The sequence below is a fragment of the Nyctereutes procyonoides genome, unplaced genomic scaffold (genome assembly GCF_905146905.1).
Source record: "Nyctereutes procyonoides isolate TBG_1078 unplaced genomic scaffold, NYPRO_anot_genome, whole genome shotgun sequence".
Classification (NCBI taxonomy): domain Eukaryota; kingdom Metazoa; phylum Chordata; class Mammalia; order Carnivora; family Canidae; genus Nyctereutes; species Nyctereutes procyonoides.
The window spans coordinates 22511380-22536275 of NW_026575122.1; the positions used below are offsets into that span (position 1 = coordinate 22511380).

Genomic DNA, 24896 nt, shown 5'->3' on the forward strand with positions numbered 1-24896 from the left:
AATCTAGTCCCACGTCAGGCTCTCTGCATGGTGCCTGCTTCTCCTTCTAAGGCCTGTGTCTCTGCCTCTGCCTATCTCTCTCTCTCTCTCTTTCTCTTTCTCTTTCTCTCTCTGTCTCTATGAATAAATGAATAAAATCTTAAAAAAAAGAAAGAAAATTGAATTCTAGTGTCTGTGGAACCACTGTATGTGATGTACCAGGCATAGCAGATGCTTGATTCTGTCCCCATTCAACCTGGTGGAGAAGATATGACTATGTTTTATGTGTGAAGGAAGTGGGGTTCTGAAAGGTTGAGGCATTTGTTTGAGGTCACACAGCTAACCTATCGCGGTGACGGGATCCTGGATGGGCAAACCAGGAGCTCTCTCTGGTGCCCCATGCTTCTGCCCAAATACAAGTGTCCCTGCATATCTGAATACTTCTGGAGGTTTTTTTTTTTTAATGCAAATATCATGGCTCCATCCTCCTAGTCTTTGAGAGAAAGGGACCGGTCACTAGGTATTCCTTCTTTCTTTCAGATTGAAACAGGTATCAAAGCGCAAGAAAAATAACTACCTACGTCCCTCTCATCCCTATCAGCCACTATTAACATTTTGACAGGTGCACTTTCATTTTTTTTTCTTGTATGATTATGGTATCAAACATTACACATCTTTATAAAGAACTACAGCATTAAAGATGTGTGGCAATCCTTTCTGATCAATCCTGTCATGCTGCAGACTTCCTGGCCAACACAGCATTATTCTGAGTTTAGTATACTTTTTTCTATATTTCAGTCCTTAAAAAAAATGATATCTACATTGACAAGTGCTGTGCTGTTCACACTTGTCCTGCAGCCTCTTGGGGTCGGCTCAGTAGAGCCCAGAACATGGACTCTGCAGAGACAGCTGTGGCTTTGGGAAAATTGCGTAATTTCTCTGTGCTTCGTTTCCTCATAATAATACTAGCATTTGTTTCAAAGGGTAGTTGATAGGACTGAATGACTTACTGTAGGCAAAACCCTCTGAGTAGTTACACAATTAAATATTCAGGAAGAATTGCTCTGTATTCTTTTCCGAATGCAGTGATTTTGAGATACATACATGTTGATACATCCAGATCCACTTAATAATTTCTGAAGAGTAGTTCATACACGTACCATATATTATTTATCTGTCCCCCTATTTTGGGCATACGTGATATTTCTGATTTTCTGAAGTCACAGACAATTCTGCAGTACTTTGTTGTTGTTTTTGGTATGCAATGTGCAAATTTTGGGGGGGCATTCAATGAGTTAATCTTTATTAAACTATAAATATGAAGATCAATTATGCCTATTCTAAACAATAATGATAGAGAGCTTCTTAGATAAAAAAGAAAGAACTACAGAAAGAAACAGACAATAAAAATCCAGCACTTTGCTGTGTACACATTATAGAGCAAACAAAATATATGCACAAATTTTGAAAATAAAATGCTTAGCTAAATCAACTCACATGCAAATACAAATTGAAAAAAGCAAGGGCTTTGCTGAATGAAATAAGTCAGTTGGAGAAGGACAAACATTATATGGTCTCATTCATTTGGGAAATATAAATAATAGTGAAAGGGAATAGAAGGGAAGGGAGAAGAAATGGGTAGGAAATATCAGAAAGGGAGACAGAACATGAAGACTCCTAACTCTGGGAAACGAACTAGGGGTGGTGGAAGGGGAGGAGGGCGGGGGGTGGGGGTGAATGGGTGACGGGCACTGAAGGGGGCACTTGACGGGATGAGCACTGGGTGTTATTCTGTATGTTGACAAATTGAACACCAATAAAAAATACATTTATTCATAAATAAATAAATAAATAAATAGCAAGGGCCTTCAAGGATAGCATTTGGAAAAGAAAAATTTAAGCTAGAATTTTAATTGCTGGTCCTAAGGCTTGGACATTTTTAGTCTTATTTATTTATTTTTTTGAGAGAGAGGGAGAGAGACAGTGAGAGAGAGAGAGAGAGAGAGAGATGATGATGAAGGGGAGGGACAGGCAGAGGGAGCCCAACTTGGGTTCGGGTTCATGACCTGAGCCAAAGACTGATGCTTAACAGACTGAGCCACCAGGTGCCCCTCAATATATTGTTTTAAAAGAAACTTCTAAGTTGTCCTCTAAACTACTAAATTACCCTGTAACATTTATGCTACCTTTAGTTTGCTGCGGGAACACTCATTTCTCTATACTTTTAAGGTTATTTGCTTATCATTGCTTTTTAATCTTAGACAGTAGAAGGAGTAGGATGTACCATTCTATCATTTTAATTTTTGTTTCTCAGATTACAAGTGAGATGATAAGGTGTCTTTTCATATTACAGGACCTTAGATTTTATTCCTTTGTAAATTGTGACTTGTACATTCAGATTTTAAATTTTTTCTGTGGCAATTTTACCTTTTCCTTACAGATTTCTTGACATTTTATGTAATCTGAATACCATTCTGTAGAATGACAAATATTTCCTCCCAGACTCTTTATTTTACTTGAATTTATGGTATCATTATCATACTGAACTTTTAAATTCTAATGTAATTAATATTTTCGGTCACTTCTTCTATCCCTTCCACACGTGATCTATGAGCCCTGTCAGAAATCTTAGAAAAAGTATAAAGATCAGAAGGATGCTAGAAGACTAGAGAGAGCCCAAAGCCTTGATTTTTTATTTTTCTTTTCAAAACAAGGTAAAAAAAATCTAGAATGAATTACTTAATATAGTTTGTCAACGTTCAAAAGGAAATAACAAGGACCAAGAGTCAGGCAGGGCAGGGCCATTAGAGGAAACAAGAGTAGCTCAGTAGAGCAGAGAGACTGTGAGGGCCCCAGCGTGTTTGTTGTGTATTTACATCTCTCGTGATATCAGGGTGACTGAGGTGGAAGAGCAAGTATTAGATGGAAATACAGACAACACCCCTACGTCATGTAGTTGACACTAAACCTCTGGACCATATAAAATGAAGCCAAAGATAATAAAAGGTAAAACTAATGAAAGAATCTAAACTACACTTTATGCAGTGTTTCCTAAATAATATTCCTTCGAATTCTATATGTGAATAGGTATTTTATTAGAAGAGAGATCCAAGGGTGAATAAATCTGGAAAATTCTCTGTCTAGATTTTGGAAAGCCATCGCACACATAAACATATTAAAGGCCCTGGGAAGCCCTACAGAGAGGGTATTTATCCAAGGTTATGGTGCCCGGTATTTCCCAAATGTATTTGGCCAGGCAGTCTTGTTCAGGGAAGGCCTACTGATATTTTGCAGGCATTAGTGTTCCACTAGATTCATGCTGTTTTAGAGTTATGAGCTCCAGACCATCAGTTATAACCTAGGTTTTGGGGGCCCAAGGAGTAGAACAGCATTGGGTTAAGAGCATACTGTCTAGAACCAAACCGAGTTCAACACCTTGTTGCACTGCCTATGAGCTGGATGAGCTTGGAGCAGTTACATGACCTCTTTGTGGCTTAGTTTCCATATTTTTAAAAATAAAGGTAATAAGAATCTTTCACAGGGCTTCTGTGAAAATCAGATGAATTAATGCTTGTGGAGTGTTTGTTAGAGTACCTGACACATGGTAAGAGCACAATAAATGTTTATTCTCGTTTCTGCATATCAGTTTTAAAGAGCCATTGAACTTCAGGGAGTCTTAAGTTCTCAGCAATGTGAAAAGGTGTTAAAGGATTAGGATTATTTGTCTTGAAGAGGGAAGATGGAGCAAGGACATATTTGAAGGGCTATTCTGGGAGAGAAATACTACTTATTCTGTTGCTTCAGAGGTAAAAGTTAAAGGTGTAGAAATCACAAGAGGCATATTTGGAATCACTTAAAGGTAACATTTCTACTGTGGAAGGGTACCAGAAGGCATTACACAGAAGTATCCCCACTGTGAAAACAGCCAGTGAAAGGCAGGGCAGAATCTGAGCAAAAATCATGGTGTAAATAAGACTTACTTGTTCTTAATAGAGACAAAGGCCACAAATCTATCCAGCTCCCCTAAGATTGGTGATGGAGGGAGAACATTACATATGGAGAATCCCCTGTACCCTAGGAGTCCCTCACTGCAATCATATCCATTTTTTTTAAGATTTTATTTATTTATTCATGAGAAACACATAGAGAGAAAGAGAGGCAGAAACACAGGCAGAGGGAGAAGCAGGCTCCATGCAGGGAGCCCAACATGGGACTTGATCCTGGGTCTCATGATCAGGATCAGGCCCTGGGCTGAAGGCTGCACTAAACTCCTGAGTCACCCGGGCTGCCCAATCACATCCATGTTTGATGACAGGACCATCCTTCGATGGCTTGCAGCATAGCAGACATGCAGCAGGGACATTTAACTACACCTTAGTACATGTTCAGAGTAATAAACCAAGGACTAAGAGTTGTGTGAACCTAGATGACCTGGACCCCTGTCCCAACTCCATATGGTGACAGCTTCATTAGCCCCTCGCCGTCAAGAGTGCCTATGGCAATCCCAACTCCTCAAACAAAACCTGAGATCTGCAGAGTGAGGGCAGATTTCCATGGTCAGGCTTCATTCTCTCCCTGGGAGCCCATCTTTTCCTCGGATGATTAACACCAAAATCGCTGTCCCATGAAGGGAAGCTGTTACCTGCCAGTGGGCCTGTGGACTTGTTGACCTCAGCTAGTAACAATACCAGAATGTAACACAATCACTTGGGTATTTATAACAGAGATACAGAAGTACTGTGTTGGCTACATGGGGAGAGACTGAAGCAGATGTTTTCATGAACTGGGGTCAAATAGTTAGGAAGACACCAAGATGCCACCTGTGAACTTGAAAACATCTCACTGTCCTCAGTTGTTCTGATTTTCGATTCTTCATGCATTTATTTAAACATTATCTGTAGCTCTCTGTGTTTTTAGCCTCTACTAGCTCGTGTCCTGCTCCTTTGTGGAAAAATAGTCTCTTGAGAGTCTTCGCTGCAAGTGGCTTCGTAATAGGCTGTAAAATCAGATGTCAGGCCCCTGGGGAGGTTGCAAAGAAGAGGTCTCCCTCCCTCTGCTAGAATTCCACTAATCACCTTACTGTAAGTTCTCTAAGGAAGGGAACGAGCAAATACATGGATGGAGAGTACTGAGTTCATGGGTATTCTCAATTAGCACCTTCTACTTGATGAGGACACAGAGGTCCGACTAAGCAAGCTGCCCAAGGTTAGACACTTAACCAAAACTTCTTCAGAGGTCACCCCCTGTCTTCACGATGGACGGGGCTTTTGGAAACAAATGGAAAAGGCCCAGTCGGTATTGGCCACATTCACATCCTATGCTCCGCCTGTACCCAGAGGACCTGTGCCTTTTCCATATCAGATATTCAGTGAGCTCATCCTCTCATATTTATGCATTCAATTAATGCTTTTTTTTAAGCATCCACTGCTAACAGATCCTGTAAAGGTGCTGGGGAGATTGGGGAGAGTCATGGTTGTTCTCTGCCCCTACAGAAAAGAGAGAAGCTCAGGGGCCCACAAGGCAGAGTCAGCCAGGAAAGATTTCTTGCAGATGGAATGTTTGAGCTGACACCTGAAGGGGGTGGCCAGGAGAGAGAGGAGGGGGGAACTGAATTCCAGAACAAAGAACCACATCCCTTAAAGGGAGAGAATAAGCAAGCGGTCAGGCCGTAGAATCCTCACATCCTTTGTATCTGCCCACCTCAGAGTTCCTGGGGACAGAGGTTAGGTTGCAGGGTTACATGTAGGCAGATATGCCATGTTTACTATCTGAAGTTTGGACTTTAAGGTCCTGCCTGTAACCTCTGGGCCTGGAGAGCAGGAAAGGATCTAGAATGAATCACGAGGGTTGCCTTGACCCCACTGACCGTAGATCCAGAGCAGTCGTGAGTGGTAAAATGTCTACAGGAACACTGTTTCTTCAATCAAAATAAGAAGAACTTTGAGCTCCATTAAGGGTGGGGGAAAAAAAGTTCTTACCACCCAGATGACTTCTTAAAATTTTCTTTAAAGGCCCTAATATGGATCATGATACAAAGATCAGCCATGTAACTCACTCCCTGCTTAAGAAATGACCAAAGTCCCTGGGCTTCCTCCCCAGATGTAGGGATTAATCTGAATCTGATATTATTCCCACCCATCCTCTTAGACTGTGCTATATATAGCTGCCCATTAGTGATGTAGGGCACAGTGCTGCAAGCTTTGACTCTTCGTAAAGCTGGAATTGTATGACGACTGTCATTCTGCAGTTTTCTCTCCTGATGATGGCATGACAAACGTTGCCATGATGATCTGCTCAGTGTTCTCATTGGTTCTCCCTGCTGTGTGTTCATGTGCGACTGTACTGTATCCTGTCCCACTGGTGGGCATTTAAGTTGCTCTCATTGTCCACCCGCACAGGTGGTGCAGCACTAATCCTCCTGCACGGGCAAGGGTTGACTACAAGGACTTCATATTGAACACTGGTGCGGGTTTTAGCCGCTCAATCACTTAGTGCTGGACGTGTCTGAGAAAGAGCAACACAGGATATACTTTCTGAACCTTTATTATGAAATTCAATCCCACATGGTGACAATTTAAAGAGTGCCATGACCCCAATCACATGAGTTGTGATTGTTCTTCGGGAGCCCTGGACTGAAACTGGGCCTTTTCTATCTTGTGACCCTTGGGGTGAGCAAAAGTATGAAGAGGAACACAAGGACACAACTGTTCTTTTCTCTAAAGAGGCTGGATTACGCTGCTGCCCCAGTTCTCCCCAGAGAGGAGTCTCCCCTGAGTTGGATGCAACCCCAGCTAAATGAGGGGAAGGTGAAGGGATAATCTAACAGAGACGGAGAAGACAGAGGCCAGAAAAGGCCCAGAGATGACAACGGAGATTTTTCCAGTGGGATCAAGAGTGTGTCCCTGAGGACGGGCTCCAGAGGGCATGAATCTGGCTGATGGTGCAGCTTGAACCCACTTGAGGAGTCTTTTCCAGGGCAGGGTGGGCAAAAATATGGTGCTCACACCACAATTTCATCTTGTGGCCCACACTTTTCTGACGGTGTTTGATTTCCTGTTCATCCCAGTGGATTTACTTCCAGATTATTGCTCTACCAGGGTGGTTCCGGGCCCTCTCACAGGACAAGATGGGCAAAACATCTGAGAGGACCTGCCTGTCTCCCCCTCTCTCTACTCCTGTAACTATCATTTCTTACCCCAAATACTATAGGTGCCTCCAGACTGCTTCTGCCCTTGGCCCATGAGGCTACTCTTAAACAGACCACCTCTTTCAAAGTGCGAGTCAAGAAAGGTATCTTCTCTGCCTCATTACCTTCCAAAGCTTCTTATTACCACTCTGAGCGAAACGTGAAGTCCGGGGAAGGTCCCATAGGTCCCTGTCAGTGACGGCTCACCTCATGTCCTGTTGCCCATCCTCTTGCTCATTCTGCTCCAGACACTCTAGGCCTGCTTGGCCTTCCTCAGCCATATTGTGTGCTGTCTTACCGCAGGACCCTTGCACTTGTGGTTCCCTCATACTTTTCTCTCTTGTTGACTTCAGATCTGTACTTACAAATCATCAGTTTATTTTTTGAGCTGTTCCTGTTTAAAATAGCACCTTTGGGATCCCTGGGTGGCGCAGCGGTTTGGCGCCTGCCTTTGGCCCAGGGCACGATCCTGGAGACCCGGGATCGAATCCCACATCGGGCTCCCGGTGCACGGAGCCTGCTTCTCCCTCTGCCTGTGTCTCTGCCTCTCTCTCTCTCTCTGTGATTATCATTAATAAATAAAAAAAAATTAAAAAAATAAAATAAAATAGCACCTTTATGGCAGCCCCCCCACCCCAGAATATTCAATCCCTCCTTCCTGCGTTATTTTTCTCCATTCAATCTGAAGATTGTCTATTCTAAAAATAAGTAGAAATATATATATTTCTACTTATTTTTCATAGTTACTGTTAATCTTCTGCTTCAAGAATGTAAGCTCAGGAAGAGCAGGGATTTTTCCCACCCTGTTCGCACATATCCCAGCACCATGAACAGTGGCACATGGAAGATGCTTGGGTGAATGAGTTGTTGAACGCTCCTGTCGGTTTACGTGAGACCAATGATTTGGGACATTTTTAGTGAATGTCTTTGATTTTCCCCCAGAAACCTCTGGAATAGGCCAGAGCTTAACTTTGTTCAAGTTTATTCTAAGGCAACAGCCTGTAGTGGTGCAAGAGACTCTCCTTTCCCAGCCTAGTCTTGTCTGAAAGTATCTTCTGCTTTTCTCTCTCCTTTTTGAAACACGCTTTAAAGAAAGAAGCTGAGAAAAATTTAGGGTAAAGCAAATTAAAAGGGAGAAACATCTCATAAAACATAAGGCATCTTGCCTCCCTGGAGAATGTATATCTACATCAAGTTGAAAGAGGCGAAGCATAATAGTAAGTCTTTATTGTATATCCATCAATGAAGCCAAAATTGTGTGAGGTGCTTTTCTCCTCCCCCCCCGCCCCCGAGCTACGAGGTTATATTATTGTCTTTATTTTAACCATAAACCAAAGTTCAGGAGGACCAACTGTTGTGTCCAAGGGTGGAAAGCAGCAGAGCCAGAGCTTGAACTCAGGTTAGTTTCCAAAGCCCACTCTCCCCACTGTACCCTTCTCCTTTTCTCTAGCAGTGAAACAGAAGAAGAAGGAATGGACCCGAAGCCAGAAAAGACCCAGAAGGGCAAATCTATTTTTCACCGTTGTGAATTCTGTGCATCTGTAGTTTTATTCACTAGTGACCAAGCTCCCTATTTAGAAAAGTTTTCCTCAAGGATGGGAGCAGGAAGGGGTTTCTAGCTAATCCTTATTGAAATCAGAGGTTCATTTCAGTTTCTTTTTCTCTGAGTCCCCATGCTCTCTGCTCAGGCATCCTGATTAAGGTGTTACCTTGCTATCTTTTATGAGTTGATTCTGTTGGACAAATCATGAAATTGTCTTCACAATATCTACCTCCGAGCTTCCCTTGCCTTCACTCAGATGTCTGTGATGTGGTCAACTTGTAAACCTACACAGACCCCTTTGCCTAAAAATAAAAACTAATTTACTAAAAGGTAGCTGTGATCATAATTGGGTTTGGAGGTTCATCTCTAAAGCCTCTCTTAGCAACCAAAATTATTGGTATCTAAGGATCCACACTGATAAGCTGGACAAACTCCAGTAAGGAAATTGCATGCCAAACTTGAGAGTTATTTATTAAAAAATTGATTCAAATGGGAAAGAAATAGTTTAAAGAGTTTGGCGGGGTGTCCTTAGCTGAAAACTTCACTCACATTTAAAAGATAAATGTCTCTTTTCATTATAAGTCTGATATTATAAGGCTTTTGGCAACTAAATAGAAGTTATACGTAATCTCATAATAATTCACTTGGATGCATTTTATTCTAGTCTTTTTCTTTTGGCCCAGGCATAATTTTTTAAAATGTGTTTTAATTATCATATATGCATCCTGAGTATTTTCCCAAGTGGTTGTCATTGCAACTATTTAAGAAATAAATTTTTCATTATAAAAGTAATGTGTTGTTTTTAGAAAAGTCAAAGTATGATAAAAAATAGAAAGAAGGAAACAAAATTATCTGTAAATCCATCATCTGTAGACTACTACTGTTAACATATTTCGGAGTAGATTACTGACATGGCTTTATGCATGTTGTTGTTACTTGTTTTTTTTAAGATTTTATTTTATTTTATTTTGTGTGTGTGTGTGTGTGTGTGTGTGTGTGTGTGAGAGAGAGAGAGAGAGAGAGAGAGAGAGGGAGAGAGCATGCGCTGGGTGGTGGGGATTGAGGGCCAGAAGGAGAGGGAGAAGCACATACCCCCAGGACCGGGATCATGACCTCAGCCAAAGGCAGAGGCTCAACCAACTGAGCCACCAGGTGCCCCATTTGGTTTTTTATTTTAATTGACGTAAAATTTACATACACCCTGTCAGTTTAAGGTGCACACCATAGTAATTTGATATTTTTAAATTTTTCAAAATGATCCCCACCAGAAATCAGGTTACCATCGTCACCCTCCAAAGTCATTACCATAGTATTGACAAAGTCCCTGTGCTGTACATCACATGCCCATGACTTATTTTCTTTGTAATTGGAAGCTTCCACCTGTTAATCCCCTTCATCTATTTCTCCTGCCTCCCAACTCCTACTTCCTCTGGTAACCAACGTTTGTTTCCTGTATCTATGAGTCTGTTTCCGTTTTGTTTGTTAGTATTTTAAATTCCTCATGTATGTGAAGCCTTATGGTATTTGTCTTTCTTTGTCTGACTTATTTCACTTAGCATAGTACCTTCTAGGTCCATCATGTTGGTACAAATAGCAATCTTTTTCTTTAGAGTTTTCTTTTTTATGGCTGAGTAATATTCTACACACACACACGCGCGCGCACACACACACACACACCACATCTTCTTTACCCATTCACCCATTGATGGACACTTAGGTTGCTTGCACGTTTTTGGCTATCATAGTGAACATAGAGATGCATGCATCTCTTCAAATTGGTGTTTTTGTTTTACTTTTTTCAGATAAATACCTGGAAGTGGAATTGATAGACTGTATGGTAGTTCTGTTTTTATTTTTTTGAGGAACCTCCATACTGTTTTCCATAGTGGTTGCACCAATTTACGTTCCCACCAATGCTATCCAAGTTCCCCTTTTTCAACATCCTTGCCAACACTTGTTATTTCTTGTCTTTGTGATAATAGTCAATCTGACCAGTATGGTTTTGATTTACATTTCCTTGATAATTAATGATGTTCAACATCTTTTTATGTATCTGTTGGTATGTCTTCTTTGGAAAAAATGTCTATTCAAGTCCTCTGCCCATTTTTTAATTGAGGTGTTTTTTTTTGATATTACGTTATGTAAGTTCTTTATATATTTTGGATACTAACCACTTATTGGATGTATGGTTTGCAATTATCTCCTAGTTGCTTTTTGTTTTTGTTTTTGTTTTTTTTTGTTTTTTTTTTTTTTGTTTTTTTGGTGGTTTCCTTTGCTGTGCAAAAGCTTTTCAGTTTGATTTAGTCCTATTTGTTTATTTTAGCTTTTGTTGTCCTTGCCTGAAGAGATTGGTTCAAAAAATACTGCTAAAACCAGTGTCAAAAAGCTTATTGCCTATTTTTTTTTAGGACTTTTATGGTTTCAGGTCTTACATTCAAGTCTTTATTTTGAATTTATTTTCATGTATAAGATAGTGATTTAGTTTCATTCTTTTGCATGTAGATGTCCAGTTTTCCCAGCACCATTAATTAGGGAGACTCTCCTTTTCCACATTATATATTCTTTCTCCTTTGGCATAGATTAATTGACCATATATGCAAGGGTTTATTTCTGGGCTCTCTCTTCTATTTCATTGACCTATGTGTTCATTTTTTATATATCTTGTTTTATTTAAATTCAGTTAATTGATGTATAGCATATCATTAGTTTCAGATGTAGAGTTCAGTTATTCATCAGTTGCATCTAACACTCAGTGCTCATTACATCATATGCCCTCCTTAGTGCCAACCACCCAGTTACTCATATATGGAATTTAAGAAACAGAGGATCATAGAGGAAGGGAGAGGGGAAAATAAAATAAGATGAAATCAGAGAGGGAGACAAAGTATAAGAGACTATTAACTTAGGATCTGTGGGTTGTTTTCGTACCAGTACCATACTATTTTGATGACTATGGCTTCGTAGTATCATTTGAAATCAAGGCATGTAATATTTCCAGTTTTGTTCTTCTTTCTCAATTTCTTTGGCTACTTATGGTCTTTTGTAGTTCCATACAAATTTTAGGATTCATTGTTCTAGATCTGTGAAAAATGTCTTTGGAATTTTGATGGGGATTGTATTGAATCTGTTGATTGCTTTGGGTAGTGTGGACATTTTAACAATGTTAATTCTTCCAATTCATGAGCACAGTGTACCTTTCCATTTATTTGTGACTTCTTCAATTTCTTTCATCACTGTCTTCCAATGTATAGGTTTTTCACATCCTTGGTTAAATTTATTCCTAAGTATTTTATTCTGCTTGAGGTAATTGTAAATGGGATTGGTTTCTTAATTTTTATTCCTGATAGCTCATTATTAGTGTATAGAAACACAACTGATTTTTGCATGTTAATTTCCTCTTCCACAGTTTTACTGAATCTTTTTTTTACTAGTTCTAGTAGTTTTTTTGGTGGAGTCTTTAGGGCTTTCTATATGTTGTATCATGACATGTGCAAATGGTGATAGGTTTACCTTTTCCTTTCCAATTTGCATGCCTTTTATTTTTTTTCTTGTCCAATTGCTGTGGCTAGGGCTTCCATGTTTTGTTTTGTTCTTGGTCTTAGAGCAAAAAATTTCAGCTTTTCACTGTTGAGTATGAAGTTAGCTGTGATTTTCTCATATATGGCCTTTATTATGTTGAGTTATGTTCCTTTTATGTCTGTTTAGTTGAGAGTTTTTTGTCATAAACGGATGTTATATTTTGTCAAGTTGATTTTTCTGTGTCTATTGAGATGACTGTGTGATTTTAATCCTTTGTTTTGTTAATGTGTTAATGGTATATAGCATTGACTGACTTGTGAATGTTACTTGCTTTTCGTTGGTGGCATATCTCCATTGAGTGATTCCACTATAATTCTCCTAATCATTCCCCTATTGTGGGAGTTTAATTAGTTTATAAATTTTGGTGAATTTTTTCCCCATAAGTTAGATCTCCAGAATTATAAAAACTGAGTCATGGGGCATATGTTGTTTTATGGCTATTCCTAAAGTAAGAGGCTTCTCTCTGGAAGTGCTTTTGTGAAGGATGGAGTGTGGATGTTGAACACAACCACCAGTCTGTCTTCCAGGCTTTTTTCCACCTCCCACCTTTCTCATCCCTTACACCACCAGCTGTACTCTTGCCAAAGAGCATGCCAGAGGTGTGTCCACTCTTGGTTTATGGCCTTGCTGTATTTTCTGCTCTACATGAGGCAGGAATTGATTATTTCTTCCTTTAAACTTTCATCTTAGGTAAATAGCAGGTGGAACTTAACCCCTTCTCTTTCTATCTGAACCAAGAAGGATGACATTGCTCTTTGCTTTGTTTAGGAAATTACCTCTGTTTGTCTGGAAAGCTTCAGAGCAACTGCTATCCCTCTGATCTTACCTCCTCCACATACTTTTTCTCGCTTTAGTTGGGACCCTCACATTGGGCTACCCAGTCACCACTGTCAAGGGTGTATTTCAGCAGTTGGTGCCCATAAACAATGGCTCCATCATGTGCCCTTGGGGATTATGAAGAAGAGAGTGTGGCAAGAGTACCTGTGTGAGGTTACTTATTATTGTGCTTGCTATACTAAGGGGTTTTCATTTTTAGTGCTTTGCACATAAGTAAATAATAATGATAAAAGCTGATGTTTGTAGAATCCTCACTGTATCCCTGACAGGAAAGGCATTGAACAAGGTCAGAATACCAGTAACTTTCTGGCCACTTCTGACAAAGCACCATCATCTCTGATTTCATGTTTTACAACTTAACCTACTCACAGAACATAATTCTAAACTATGAAGTGATAATCAAAATGAAAAGATGTCATCATTTTAATTATCCATGTTTTCTCTTCAACTGTATGCCCTTAACAATCAAGGAGAAAATGCACTTCCTGGAGCACCTGGGTGGCTTAGTTGGTTAAGTGTCCTACTTGAGTGATTTTGGCTCAGGTCATGATCTCGGGGTAGTAAGAATAAGCCCTGTGTCGGGCTCCACACTGGATGTGGAGCCTGCCTGAGATTCTCTTTTACTCTCCCTCTGTCCCTCCCTCCTCTAAAAAAAATGATATACTTCCTGAACTATAATATTGATGAATTTCATTTTTTGGAATTTTAGAATTAGTCGAGGTAGATTTCTTTTCAGGGTACATTTTGTTCATTTAAATGTTTGGGACAACCTCTATCATTTATTTGTTTTAAGAAACTATAGAGCATATTCTTGGCTTTCCTCACAAAGAATGGCTCTGTCAATGAAATCAGACTTTCTGAATGAGAAGCAGATGACTACCATGCATTTAAATTTGAGAATCAAAATACATAAATGATTTTTTTTTCATGACAAAATTGATGATAGCTGAAACATCACCAGCCAAAGACACTAAAGTTGAGTAGCTATACTATTTTTTTTTGGCACTTAATAAAACCCACATATACATGAACCTTCCCATCTCAATTAGGCCTTGTGTGTCTACCCTATTTAGTACTGCAGCTTGTCCTTGCCTTCCCCCAGGACTGGCTATCACCTTCACTTGCTCTGCTTTGTGTTTTTCCCCTTGGCCTGGTTTTATCATAACCATTACAAAATAATACAGAAATCAGTTATCTTTTGTTTGTTATTTATCTCCCACAACTTAAATGTAAGCTTTGTAAAGGAAACTATCTTGGGTCTGTTTTTTTCACTGATATATATCAACAACCTGGGTTGATCAGTACCTGGAAGGTACAACATATATTTTTTGCATAACCTGAGTGAAAAGTAATTGTATAAAAATATGAATGGTAGCTATACTAGCTAATTTTCATTGAGCATTTACCATGTATCCGAGGGTATGTATACATCATCTCTACCAATGCTCCCAACAAATTTATGAAGCAGGTATCATTAATATCACCAAATTACAGACAGGAAAAGGGAGCTTTAGAAACATGAAAGTAAATTGTCTAATCTTATAATCCCTATGAGAACTTTGATATAAACCCAATAAGCCTGACTCTTAGGGACTCTATTTAAGCTGGGCAATGTTGCTTCTGTGTTATTAACTTACTGAGATATTATTATTGAGATTCTAGAGGATTTCATTTGGGAAGAAGGTTTCCCTATATAAACATTTTTGGCAACTGCTTCCCTAGGTATATGAACCAAACCAAAGTCTTAGGTTTACAACTCTAGGCCTTTAGCTGATTTACATGTGATTAAATTCTGTAGCATTTGCACTATTTCCCCCACTTTTGTTGCTTGGTTTTGTAAGGAAAAGTAAACAACTTTCGCTACTTTAAGGACTTTCTTTTATATATATATATATATATATATATATATATATATATATATATCCTGTTCTTCCTTTCTCTGTGTTTTATTGTGTTGTTTTACTTTGGTTGTGTGTGTGTGTGTGTGTATGTGTGTGCTTGTATTTCAGGTAGGCTCCATCCTGGGCATGGAGCCCAATGTTGGGCTTAAACTCATGACTTGAGATCAAGACCTGAGCTGAGATCATGGTTGGATGCTTAACCAACTGAGCCACCCAGACACCACCCTAGTTTCATGTATTTGTCTGTGTTAATTCCAGTGATTTTCTCCTTCACACTCCCTCTTCTCTTTTCTAGGAGAATGATATAAACCTGACCCACATTGAATCCAGACCTTCCCGCTTAAAGAAAGATGAGTATGAATTTTTTACCTATCTGGATAAACGTAGTATGCCAGTCCTGGGAAACATCATCAAGATCTTGAGGCAAGACATTGGTGCCACTGTTCATGAGCTTTCCCGGGATAAGAAGAAAGACACAGGTAAGAAACAGGGATTCTACAACACAAGCAACTCGACATTCTCATCAAAAAAATACTAGAAAAAATAATATCTACCACTGCAGGGGATTAAGCTACAGAAGGTATGTTAGGGACCTAGAGGAGTACGTAGCACATTTTAGACATTCAATAATTTTTTTTTCACTTCTTCAAGATAGTTATTTCTTATATTAATAATTTTCTTTCTCTTGCTGCAATTTTATATATTTTAAATTTTAGCAATCATGAATAAAGCTATTATGAACATTCATGTGCAGGTTTTTGTGTGGACATGAGTTTTTAGCTCATTTGGGTACTTAGGAGAGTGATTGCTGAGATGAACTGTTTTTTTCCCCAAAAAAATAATCAAAACACACTTTTTTCTACTGTAAAATCGAAAGTTTTTTTTCCCCCCAAACAGTGAAGACTTTGGATCAAGGGGGTTTCAAGCTCTGTAGCTGAAAATAACATTCTAATTGGCAGAGATGTCTTAAAATGAGGAAAGATGTGGGTCTTCCCTTTGCACAGGCCATTGAAACATTTTCTAAAAAATACCCCCAAGGCCTTCGCAGCAGATCTCTTCTCTTCCTGCCCTTGTCCTCCTGTGGCTATCACCAAGACAAGGAAAGTTTATTCCTGGATTTTGCCCCTGCAGAGTGTGGAAAGCCAAGCACACGGGCTCAGGTCACTGAGAGGCAAGCACTTGGAATTCCTCCTCAGATCAACCCTTATTTGCCTTCCTTTCCTTCCACCTCCCAAGCTGCTTTGCTGATGACCGCCTTCTCTTGCTGTTCCGGCCACCTGCTCGCAACAGGAGCTGCAGGCCCTCAGGACAAAGGGCCTGCCGGATCTTGGGGCAAACTCTGCCTCTGCTTGGAGCAGGTGGAGGCTGGGCCAGCTGGGGTCCTGGGGTAGGAAATCAAAGCAATTGATGAGCAGACAGGCAGCTCCTTGGGGAGCCAGGAAAGATGTATGTAGATCAGCTGAAGGGCGGGTAGCCTGAACTGGAGGCTCAGAAAAGAGGTTCTTAATGGAGATGTGCAAGAATAGTTAGGACTCCAGAGGTCCGGAACCAGAGAGTACTACACTTGGTGTGACTTTGGGCAAATGACTGACCTCCACGATCTCCCACTGCATCAAATGGGAGTAACAAGAGTCTTTACCTTGTAGGATTGATGAAATAACACTGGTGGAACATTGGGAACCCTGTAGAGTCTGTTTAAGAATTTAATAGATGTTCTCTATTCTTACCATTATCATCATTGTTATGATAAATCATGACCCAAGCACAGGAGCCATGAAAAGCCAGCCTGTACACAACTTTTTCTGAGAGTCTGAGAACTGGCAGATGACCTCAAAGGTCCTACAGCCCAACAGACTCCTTAATATTTCATTGTAAAAAATCAGAGGCCATGACTTGCCTTAAGGCACAGAGTAAACTATGTGGTTGTGGGTAAGCCTGTGTCAAGCCACCCCTGTGCAGCAGGCATCGCGGTAGGAGCTGGGGGGAGAAAGTCTCGATACTACCATTTTGGAGGCTGCAAGGGCAACAAGACACCTCGGTGAATACAGTCTAGGGACAGGTGTTATGATGAGGGCAAGGTGATGGAATCTGGCAGAGTGCTGACATTTGAAACAGTTGACATTTGAGCTGGTGAAGACAACACTGGTAGGTCTAACCCTTGAAAACAACACGTGTCTCATTTTATTTATTCAGGTTGTTGGTCATCCCAGTGCCTACTGGCTGCCCCTATCTGACACAGCTTCTGGACCCCAGTGTCCTCAGAACAAAATAGTGGCTCAGGGTGCCCAGTCCTGAAACAGCACTGTCATGCCCCTGCAGAGAAGGGTGGCTCTTTGGATTTCTCAGTTTTGTGAACTGGAGTGTGGGCCCAGAAACAGATCTTTATAGGGAAAACAACCATCCCTTTGCAGAGTTGTTCTTTCCATGGAACTCAGTGGGAGAATGATTAGAGGAAGAAAAGCATCATGGTAGACCTGAACCTTTGATTCTTTCACACGACAAAGTGCCCTTTCTTTTGAGGGGCTCAGATCTCAGGAGAGAGTCTGACAGCAGGTTGAAGTGGGAGATCTGAACCCCTTGAATCAATTAGGCTAAACCACTTTCCACTCTCATTTTTAAACCATTCAAAAGGCCATGTGGGTGATAGAAAATGAAAGTTTTCAGTTTCTTAATTGCTAAAGTTCCCCACCCAAAACAGCTTAAGGGAAGGTTAATTATGGTGACATGTTAAAGAAACCTCAACCTTCTAAAATGCCTCCTGGAGAAGCTGATGTGACTTTAATAGGATTTTAATCCAGAGAGTCTTTTGAATACTTGAGGTCTATTCTCTTGCTACCCTCTCTCCTGAGGACCTCAAATCCTTCTTCTACCCAACATGAAAGAGCATTAATATCTTCCATCGATCAATCTACTAATCCTTTTACCTTTCCCTTTGAGTCTTCTGCATGACATTATGTTTAGAGGGGGGATGGAAAATCCCTACGTGGAGGCAGATTGCAGGCAGGAGAAGCAGACGGACAGAATGTCTTGGCTAGACAGAGGTCTAGGATTATCACCTTTTGAGAAATTTATCCAATTGGAGCTATTTTCCAAGAGCAAATGGACATCTGGTGGATTTTGTTCAAGTTGTGGTAATTATAAGAGTCCTGCGGTAGAGGCAAAGGGAGTCCAAATTGCCAGTATGACTATATTTTCTGTGGGGAGTGGAAGTGCTGTTTATATATTTATTCATCTCTCTGTCTGTCTGTTTATCTGTGTTTCTATCTGTCTGGCCTGGGAACACTTAGGATTTTGTCTTTTTTATTTGTATCAATTCCTGAAGCAATGATTTAAGGGAAAAAGTTACTGTGAAGAGACAAGAGCAGCATCATTACACTCATTCCTTTCTCCTTCCCAACACCCCCCCCGCCCCCATCCTCTGGCCCCCTTGCTGCTCCAGCAGTACTGCCAGGATGGGCAGGGCCCTGAGAAGGCTGAGGCTTCAGAGAAGTTATGGGGGGAGGAAGGATAGAATTCCTTGGAGGAGCCTGAAAAGCCCCTAGGGTTGTGGGCAAGATGGTACACATGCGTGAGTTTCAAAGAGGTCATGGTTCCCAAGGAGGTGAGGACCCTTAGAGAGAAGCTGCTTAGGGCTGTAGGGGCTCCAGATGGCTGGGCCACCCATGCCTATCTTTCCTCTCTCCCTTCCTCTGTGCTTCCATTCTTGCTGCCCTCTTCCATTTGTCCTCTTCTTGGTTCCACATCTTCTCTTGTGTGTTTCACTTTGCCCCAGGGGCATCTCTCAGTGCTGAAGGTGCACATGGCTCTGGGTCTGCAGGAGACCAAGGATCTGCATGTGTGTAAAAGGATTGACAGCCTTTTTCAGTCTACCTGGATGCTTGCTGGGTGTGTGGATGTTGTCCTAAGTCATGACAGCTGGGGATGACACTTCTATTTCAGCAGAAAGCCTTATGGGCACAAGCAGACCCTTGGCTAAGAGGATAAGCCAAAGCAGGGGTGTGTGTACCAAGCCCAGAGATGGAAATGGAGCCTCTTGGTGTGGTTGGTATGGGGCTTGCTCCCTCACAGTCTATGAGAGGCAGCTCTATTTGCTGGTGAGCAAAGATCCAGGGCAAACCCAGTCCATTTGCCAGATCACATGGCTCCGAGCTAAGGAAAATCATAAATTTATAAGCACTCTCTCTGTAAGAGGGATCCCTCATTTGGCTGCCAAATCCAGTGTTTTCAGAATTCTTTCCTGTTAGATATTTAAGCTTCACCACAGTCATCTCAGATAACTAGAGCAAGCAGATGCCACTATTCTCATTTTCAATATTAGGAAATGAGACACAGTGCTCATTTGGGACAGTGGAGACTCCACAATCCATGTGGCCATTCCAGTTTACCCCGTCAAATACCTTTTCTCTGTGTGACAAGTGTGTTCCCTCGGTTGAAGGAGATGATAAGAGAATATGAGATGATTGTAACAACGTTGGTTTGCCATTCATGTTGGATTGAGGGAGCACATGATAGCCACTCAGAAAGGGCCATGAACGTTAAGAGTCAAGACTTAGGGTTTGGACTCCTATTCTGTGTACTGCCAGCTAGATTTGAATCCCATCTGACCCTCTGACAGCTGAGTGACCTCATTACCTCTTCTTCCTCATATGCAAGATAGATCTAAGACTGACTAGGCCACTTTTTAGGGCTTATGGGGAAGATCATGGAAGATAGTCTGAAGGTTATGGCATTTGATGGATTGAACTTGCTTGAGTTGAGTAGCCCTTGAACTTAAACATCTTCAGGCCTCAGTAGAGAGGGGCTCTATGACCTACAACACCAGCCCACCATCAGGCTACTTGACACCATGAGCTGCACCGGTAGGGGCACTGACCAAGGCTAATGATTTAGAGTTGATGGCAGACACACCCTGGCTGGGTCCAGCCTCCCCTGGCAGCCAGAGAGACTACTTCATGTGTGGGATGATGTGGGGGGGAGGGGCTCTGGGAATGACCTATCATTTCCAAACATTACTTCCTGTGAACACGATTTTGATGCTTCCCCTTAACCACTTGGCTGTGCGTCATGTTAGAAATAGCACTAGTCTAAGAGACAGAAGGCCAGCTTCTCCTGCAGGTTCCCTTCCTTCTTCACTACCTCCCTCTGTTCTTGCTTCCTTCTTTCTTTTCTTCTCCTCTTCCTTACCATTCTGACAATAACCATTACCCAAACCAGTATCGTCTTTTTTGGTTTGTTTGTTTTAATTCTCTTCAAAATATTTGTAGCATTTGGCCATGATACCCAAATCTTTAGTATTTTATAAATTATGTGGCTCCTACCTATTAAAATCCTAACTCTTGAGGGTTTCTTTCTCTTTCTTTCACTAACCATGGTTGGCTTTGCCATCTTCCACTCTTTCATTCATATCTATACCCTAATTCAGTTAATCATTCATCACTGAGCACCAACCCAGTGTCAACCACAGGATAGGGATGCAGTAGGAACAAAGATACTCACGGTGCCTAGACCCATGTGCCTTATTATCTAGTAGGTAGCTCCTAGGTGGCATGATATCTGTAGGAATAGGGAAGCGTGGTTTGCATCAGGGGCACTTAGGCACACAGAAGCCAGCCTCAGGCATGGTAGGGAGAAGGGGGAGCAGGATCAGGGAGGGACACCTGGAGAGACACAGACATGATAAGCAAGAGGCTTTAGATCGGCCATAACTCCGATCTAAAGATCTAAGACTGTAAGTGGCAGGTGCTCAGACTGAGTGCAGTGTAAGCTTTCAGGAACCAGAATTCAGTATCTGGGGATACAGTGGGCAAGTTGCTAGTATATTTGTTTATAAGATACGTGACATCTTCCAAAGGATATTGGAAGGATAGTGTCAGTTTAGGATGATAATTGGAAAAAGGATGCTGTGGGTCATTTTTTTACTTATTCATGATATCACACATTGCCATTCATCCATTCCATCATTGATTTATTTCAACACATTTTACCTCTTTACTTCATGCTAAGGTGCTTTCATTCGTTTGATTTTCATTCTTATTTTTTTTCACTCTTATTTTAACATATGAATGGAGAGATCACATGATCGGCCTGTCATGTCACTGATGAAAGTGAGCCCTGAACCTACCACTCCTCTGCTCTGTCTAGGAGGAGGCAGGAACACTTGGCTCACCCGATCTTGCCAAGACCCTCCTGAGAGGCATTCCTTCTCTGGAAAAAAAGCAGAAGCTCCTTAGAAGAGAAAAATAAAACCCTCAAAAGTCTTCATCCTGCAGGATGTTGGCACACTACCCTTTTCCTTTTTGGGGAGTTTCTCTGTGAGGCTGGAGGCCATTGCCTCAGAGGAGACATCCAGGAGCCTGGGATGACGGGGTGGGAGCACCCTTCTATTTTGGGTCTAGGAAAGGAGGATTTATTGCTCTCCCTGAGACAGGCTGGAGGCAGAAGTCGGGGGGAAGGCTGGGTGCCTCATTGACTAGACCCTGGGGCTGATGTACGTCTGTCTGGTGAAGGGAGGGGGTTCACCAGAACACTCAGCCTGCTCCTTGAACTGTTATAAACTTAATAGGCCTTCTCTGACCCATTGGTCAGGAAGCAGGCTCCCACCAGGCCTGTGGGGCCTCTTGCTCAGGAGCGCTCCTGAGCCAGCCACCCCTTGGCGTCCGGGCTGAGCAGTTGACCCCGACTTAATGAGACCACGACGTGGGTGTCCAGGGCCAGCTCTCTTGCAGGCTGCTTCCCTCGGAGCCAAATCAATATTTATTAATGATCTGTCCCCCTCCAGTGCCTCTGGCTTCACAGAGGGCCTCTGTTGTACCAGCCTGCCCGAGTCATTCATTAACGCCGAGCCTAGTGGCCGGTGAGGCGGTCAAGGGGCCCACAGAGGCCAGCCCACCGTGGAGATATTTGCAAAGGTCATTAATGAGCTAATCTGATTTAAGTTTTCAGGATGAAGGCCCGGGTCATTGGGGTCAGTCTCTATTCCCAGCACTCTGCCAGGGGTGGGCGGGGGAGAGGCCCACCACCGCCACTGAAGAAGAGAAAGGAAATGTGAAGGTGTCTCCGAGGAGCTGAGAGCTTTGCTGTTAAAAAGCTTCTATCCTTAGCTCCAGGGGGTCTTGGAATGGGAGATGAGGAGGACACAGGACTGTCTTAGGGATTTTCTTCCAGAGCTTTAGATTCCTTCTCTAGTTCATGGCCCCCTTTCCATCTCCAGCTGGGAGATCAGGAATCTAAAATCACCCCCCTGCGACCTCTCACCTTATTCTAAGCCTGCCCAGCAGAGTCCTCATTCTGTAGTGAGCTCAGTGGTCTTGAACAAGTCCCTTCCCTTCTTTGAGCCTCAGTTTGCTCATCGATAAAGCAAAGAATCACATCTACCCCCTAGCATTGCTTCAAGAATTAAAACAGACCATGGAAGTAATGCACTTAGCACAGTATCTGTTGCATCCTAAGTCCTCAAAAAATTAACTTCAAAGGAAAAAAACGGTAATTGTAATTTTTGGTGTAGAGGTTAGGGACTCAAGTATGAACTCCAACCCTGCCACCAGCGGTCTCTGGGACTATACTTAAGCAGAGAAGTGTCTCTGGGTTTTCTTCGTGAGATTCAAGTATAAGGATGGCAGATGGACCTACTGTGGGTAGGTTAATTCTCACCCCAACCAAGGAAGCAGGGCAGGGATTGGCTGCCTCACCAATTTCATAGAGGGGAAGCCAGAGTCTCAGGAATTTAGTAATTTGCTCAGAGTTACAGAGTTTGTGGGTGAGAGACAGGAAAGTTGGACACAGATCTGCCAGCTTCAAGCCTGGGGTGTGCACAGCATTTGTACAGGATGAGGTGTAGGCTCTGCAGCTGGGCCTGCAGCCATTTCACCTGCCCTGGGTCCCCTCAGCCTCTCCAGCTCTGAGGCCAGGTGAGTGTCTTCATCTACAGATGAAAGGGCCCTGCTTCTGCGGGACACCTGCTTCATCAAGGTGGAGGTGGCAAGAAGGACTCGCGTCTACCAACCATAGGCTTCCGCTGTTCCGCTGTTCTCTGAAAACTAGCCATCTGCCCATCCTTGAGGGGCCCACCTTTGGTCCCCTATGTTGTACATTGGCCTTCCCTTCTGTCTCCAGCCCGGTCTCCAGCCCTGGGGACTTCAAGCTCTGGCATCACACAAGAGATTAATGGTCTTGCAGCTTCATAGAAATAAATATGGATCTGTAGCCACAGAAACATGCAGTGGCTCTCCTAACTCTTGAGATACATACCTGCCTGCATATACGAGACACATACCTGCCTGCATATACGAGATGTATGATATATGCATATAAATACATGCATAATGTTGAAATAATTAAATGCAACAGACTGTAAAAAAAAAGTGCAGGCTTCATATAAATATGTCAAGGCTTGGTCCTGTGCTGTATGGGGTCCTCTGCAGTGTCCACACTGCTTGCTTCACAGCCTTGCTGAGAAGGACCTCGCGTCCCCCATTCCCAACTGCCAGAACCTGCCTCTCGGGTCTCATTTCCTTAAGCTGCGTCCTGCTATCTAAGGGCTTGGCTGGGAGACCCTTTCTCTTAGTTGTGAGGCCTGCCTGGAGGCTTCCTTCTCCCGCAGATGACACATAGGCTTTACCCAGCGACCTCTGGGAGATGATGCTTTAACCTCAGGTGAGGTCTGGAGAGGGGACAGGGGAATGAGTCCAAAGGCAGGGCTGAGCTGCTGCCTGGAGAGTGAACCAGAACCATCATTCCTTGTCAGTGGGCCTCCTACAATGACATAAGGATGATGATAAATCCAAATACCTACAAAGCACTTGCATGTGCCATGCACAGCACTAAGCATGATTCATGCGTTCATTCCTCTAACCGAGTGCACCCTGTTATCATAGTCATTTTACCAACAGGACCCTGGAGGGCAAAGAGGTTAAGTAGTTTGCTCAAAGTCCCAAAGCCACCAAGTAGCAGAGGCAGGATGTGGACCCAGGTGGTTCAGCTCTGAAGTCTGCACGGTAAGCCACTTGTGCAGCCTGGCTGTGTTCTGGGCCTTTTTTGGGTGGCGACAAGGCCCCAAGGGTGCAGGTGGGCGCCCCACAGCCTTGCAGGACTGCCTGCGAGTCCCTCACAGTCTCTGTGTCAAGGCCTTGGGCTCTATGGGCTGCTTCTACCTGTCTCCTCTTTGCTGAGACGTAAGTCCTGTGAGTTCTGCGACCTTATCATGTTCTTTGATTTTTTTTTTTTTCTTTTCCGTCTAGAGATCTAAACGAAGTCATGGGGTCCAACTCGTGTTCTCCCTTTGGAGGAGAAAACAAAACAAAACCTTCCCAGAGCTGAAAATATGCTGGTTCTGCTGCCCTCTAGTGTTGAGTAGGGGGAGGCCCGCACCTACCTCTGAATGGGTGCATCACCTCTCTCCCTGGGTGAGAGAAGAAAGGGAAATGGGATGGGAAGGAACACGGAGGCTGTCGTTCTGGAAGCAAGCAGGGTGGACACACTGGTGGAACTGCAAGAGTATTTTCATGTATTTCCCCTCTGGACAGCCTCAGCCTTTCACAGACATTCCTGCGGGGCTCAAAAGACAAAATCCAGAGGGGATTATGGCAGTACCCCAGGTGTAGAGAAGGTGGAAACGGAGGCCCAGGCTGGGGAGTCTGCTCATATCAGAGCTGGACTGCAACCCAGCTTCTGACTCCAGTCCGTGCCCCCCCCTTCTTCCTCTTCCTCCTTTTTCTTCCTTTTTATCATCATCATGAAAGTCTTTGCACCTTAATGGTTGATGCAGATAAGCACTTACTGTGGACCCAGTCACTGCGCTGGGATGTGTCACATTTGCTGTGACATGCAAAAGTGCAGTAATATCGAGAGATATTCTAATCCATATTGGGAATAA

General features: G+C 42.5%; 1 protein-coding gene across 1 annotated transcript in view; it reads left to right on the plus strand.

Moving 5' to 3' along the window:
* The window catches only part of PAH (phenylalanine hydroxylase), a 73807-nt gene that overhangs the window by 8415 nt on the left and 40496 nt on the right, over positions 1 to 24896 (plus strand). Inside the window, exon 3 of the mRNA XM_055336510.1 lies at positions 15321 to 15504. Within this exon, the coding sequence (XP_055192485.1) occupies positions 15321 to 15504 (184 nt within the window). The remainder of the gene's footprint in view (positions 1 to 15320; positions 15505 to 24896) is intronic.